The 3,720-nt window shown below is 35.8% G+C and overlaps 1 protein-coding gene across 1 annotated transcript; it reads right to left on the bottom strand.

Annotated features, from left to right (window-relative positions):
* Nucleotides 1-796: 796 nt before the first annotated feature.
* On the bottom strand, nucleotides 797-1,833 carry LOC110096920 (exopolygalacturonase clone GBGE184-like). The gene is made up of 2 exons (XM_028701179.1): nucleotides 1,390-1,833; nucleotides 797-994 (listed from the first exon to the last, which is right to left on the bottom strand). The coding sequence occupies exons 1-2, from the start codon at nucleotides 1,831-1,833 to the stop codon at nucleotides 797-799; spliced, it is 642 nt and encodes a 213-aa protein (XP_028557012.1).
* Nucleotides 1,834-3,720: the final 1,887 nt, after the last annotated feature.

The following is a 3,720-nucleotide window of genomic DNA, read 5'->3' as shown; positions in this document are numbered from 1 at the left end:
CAGAGATGATGATAAAAGTGGTTACTACAAAAAAAAAAAAAAGTCTGCAATTCAATGTGTAACCTAAAATTTTATAGTTTTAGGGAATATTTTATGATATTTAGTATTTTTTTTTCATCTTTTCTTATTATTTTAGTTAAATGTTTTTTATGCATGCTCTTTACATGTGTTCCGTTCTCAAAAATATTTTGTATTCTTTTACTTCAAACTAAATATCAAAAATATTGAAATGCAATAAATTTCTAATACTTTCGAGCAAATCACTTTTAGAGAAGCAAAAAAGTCCCGGTTGTATCTCTCTAAGGTTTTGTTTGGAACAACTTTCATATTATTTTTTAAGGCAGCTTTTCAATATAAAATTTTTTAAAAACAATGAAAAATAATGACAAAACATTATTCCATACTAAGCCTAAATAAGACCCTCCTCTATAGTTAGGCATGTTTTAGACGTCTATAGCATTCAGGCATAAATCTTATAAGCCATTTCTGTATCCAGAATAACTAAAAATCTCATGATAAAATGTATGATGACAAATGAAATTTTATTGGAGTTATTAAATGAAATTTTTTGTAGGAATTCTCCTTTATAATATTCTCTTGTGAAAAGTAGCAGTGTGTCAATTTTGGGTCACGGGTCGGGTTCGAGTTGAACTCGGAACTGACCTGACACTATTCGGATCAATCGGAATCCAACCAGTTTTTTGCAAACGGGCCGATTATTTGGACCCAAACCCTGCCTTGCTTCGGGTTCGGATTAACCCGACTTGACCCGGTTTGGGTTCGACAACAGCAGAAATCACATAACTCTTGCGAGCAACAACGGCGACAAAAGCGACAGCGGCAAGCGATGCGATGCGGCATCACGAGCAGTGGCGAGGCGCGATAGCGACAACGGCTCGAAGGCAGCAAAGAAGCGCAAGCAGCGGCATAGCACACAGACAGACGCGACGGCGCGATGCGACGTGCGGAAGCGGCTTGATGTGATGCAGGCATACTACGCGAGCAGAGAGGCAACCGGGTAATTTCCGGATCAACCTGAACCCGACCCAATTTTTTTAAACGTGTCGAAAACCCTAACCCGAACCCGACCAGGTTTCAGTTCGGGTCAACTTAAGCTAGAAATTTCTAAGTTGGGTTCATATCAGAATTTTGGATCATGTCAAATACTGACACTCCTATGAAAAAGTATAGATGATTTGCTCGAACTGTAATTATTTTTTTCAGATGAAGAAACTAATTTTTCTTGAACTGACAAGTTCGTTCGTTAACCATACACAATTTCATTAAATTTTTAGCTGCAACGGTAAGATATTGGTAACATAAAAACAAATCTTTTAGGTCATTTAGTTTAAGACGTTTAACAAACATGACAATGGTAGCGAGTCCTACCGGTGGGAGTCTGCTGCCCTTCTTCTTCTTCTGCCATGCAGTAGCACCCTGACCATTAATCTTTCCGCTCCCAGTGATCAGCAAGCCATTGACGCGCCTGAAAGCAATCCATTCCTTGCGAAAAACCTGTAGATCCGTCGGAGCAAGAATCACACCATTCACTTCCACCACCATTGCACTCTTGCAAAGCCCTTGAAAACTGACCGGGCCGATCAAGAATGTTCCTTCCGGTATCAACACTTTCGCCCGTCCGAGCAATCCACAATCTGTTGAACATGCTTCGCTCCATGCTTTGAGGAAAGCTGGCACGCTATTATTTTTTCCTTCTGGGCACGCGCCGTAGCTAGTCACATCAAACATTTTTTCGGTAAAATTTTGGCCGCAACAACTATTTTCACGTGCTACGATGAGGACGAGGAGCGATAACAAGATCTTGGAATCCATTTGCGATCGTTGGTATGCTTGTCTTCTTTTGGCGCCCCCTCGGAACCCTCTCTCTCTCTCCTCAATCTATCTGATCTTTCATTTTTGGATGCTTTTATGTTGATTAAGGATGGGATATGGTTGGAGAATGCATGGTAACTAATTATTTCAACTTATGGCCATCTTTAATTTGTGTTCTATGTTTAGGCTATTTAATTTGTTGCTTACCTATGGACATAATTAGTTAAACAGCCTATTTTTTCCTTATTTAAGTAAAAAAAATTCTAATCTTAGACTTCTTAAATATAATTATTATTTTTTTTTTTTTTTGAAAAATTTTGGGGCTGAGCCCGATTTATATAAGATTAAAAATGATTATATCAGAAAAAAACCAACAAAAAAATATAAACAAAACCAGAAAAAAGAAACATCATAAGAGGGGAACTAAAAGAAACCAACATACTACAAAAATTCGAAACAAATTAGAGGAGAAAAAGAGCAAAAGAATTGGACTCAATTTATTCAAAGCCAACCTTCATAATTCTTTAGATACTTGAATGAAACTTCTGTTGATTCAGGGTAAATTAGTCGTGAACCCATTCAGAAAAAATGGTTGGCACAGGGACCATCTTTCCGGCATTATTTTAAAAATCCCATGGTTGCCATCACTATATGAAATGCTCTGTTATTACCGGCGGACAAAATTCATCGCTAACACTAGAAATATGTCGAAAATTCCCTTTTTCTAGCGAATTTCCAGCGAAAAATGATTCAACGATAATTTGTGTGTCGGAAAATATAAATCGGAGAAAATTTTCTGCTAGAAAATGTTATGGATGAATTCCTGAGCAAAAATGATGGGAAACAGATGCCTTTTCCGTTAACATATTCCTGCATTAATTTTATCCACCGGTAGTACCGGTGGAAACTGTACGCAGGAAATACCGGCGAATAATCCATCGACATAGTCTGATGCACTGTTATCGACGGATAATTCCTGTGGACTATTCGCCGAAAATTCTGGTGCATATTTATGCCTGAAACATCACTTTATTTTTGTTGTATCGTGTTGCCAGTGGTATTTCTGACGGAAATTCTACCGGAAACCTGGAGCATAAAAAAAAAACCTCCTAGCTTTTTAAACTGATTTCCACAATACAACCAGCATAGAAAAAAATGCAATACTATATACATTCAAACATCCACCTCTAACCAAGAACATCACCAAATATTAAACATAAATATATACACAATAACAAAAACAAGAAGAATATCATCAACAAATATCCAATAATAAACAAGTTCAGATGTCCAAAAAATAAATAAGTAAACATGTCCAAAAATACATAAATACAAATGTCCACAAAATTAAGAAAAACAACATCTACTCTAATTCAATTTTACGGCTTATGTCTGTCTGCCAGAAAGTCCTATTATTACTTTCTTTCTATAAATGATAAACAATGCAGTAGATTGATAAATAGTAAATATGCTTAGCTCTTTTATTTGACTCATGATTGTTATCAATGCAATCAAATAATTAGAATATAGTAGGTCTCATTAAAAATGAATCTATGAAAGGAAGTATACCTTATGTCACCGAAAAAGAATAATCACTTTCAAGGAAGATGTGTTTGTGTGTCTCCGCCGCATCGTAACATAAAAAATAGGGAGTAGGAATATTAATAGCCTTCTTATTCAACAAATATGTTGTTTTAGTCTCTCAATACTTGTCAACCAAGTAAACATAGAGAATCTTATAGAACGATTTTTATGCCAAATATACTTATGCCAGAATACCCTATCTTCCTGAGAAAAATAGTGAGCATAGAAATTCATGTGTAACATTTTGGAATACCTTCCCAAAAACCCTCTCTAATTTATACAATTTTAATGTATTTAAGATTG

The sequence above is a fragment of the Dendrobium catenatum genome, unplaced genomic scaffold (genome assembly GCF_001605985.2).
Source record: "Dendrobium catenatum unplaced genomic scaffold, ASM160598v2 fragScaff_scaffold_153, whole genome shotgun sequence".
In the NCBI taxonomy this organism is placed as follows: Eukaryota; Viridiplantae; Streptophyta; class Magnoliopsida; order Asparagales; family Orchidaceae; genus Dendrobium; species Dendrobium catenatum.
The sequence above is the reverse complement of the archived record's forward strand: the minus strand, read 5'-3'. Positions and strand labels throughout refer to the sequence as shown.

Excerpts from the sequence above, each read along its gene's own strand:
- LOC110096920 (XM_028701179.1), bottom strand. The coding sequence starts at position 1,833 with ATGGATTCCAAGATCTTGTTATCGCTCCTCGTCCTCATCGTAGCACGT. Across the intron at positions 995-1,389 it reads AGGGCAGCAGACTCCCACCG|TATGCCTGCATCACATCAAG; the intron begins GTAGGACTCGCT and ends CTGCTCGCGTAG.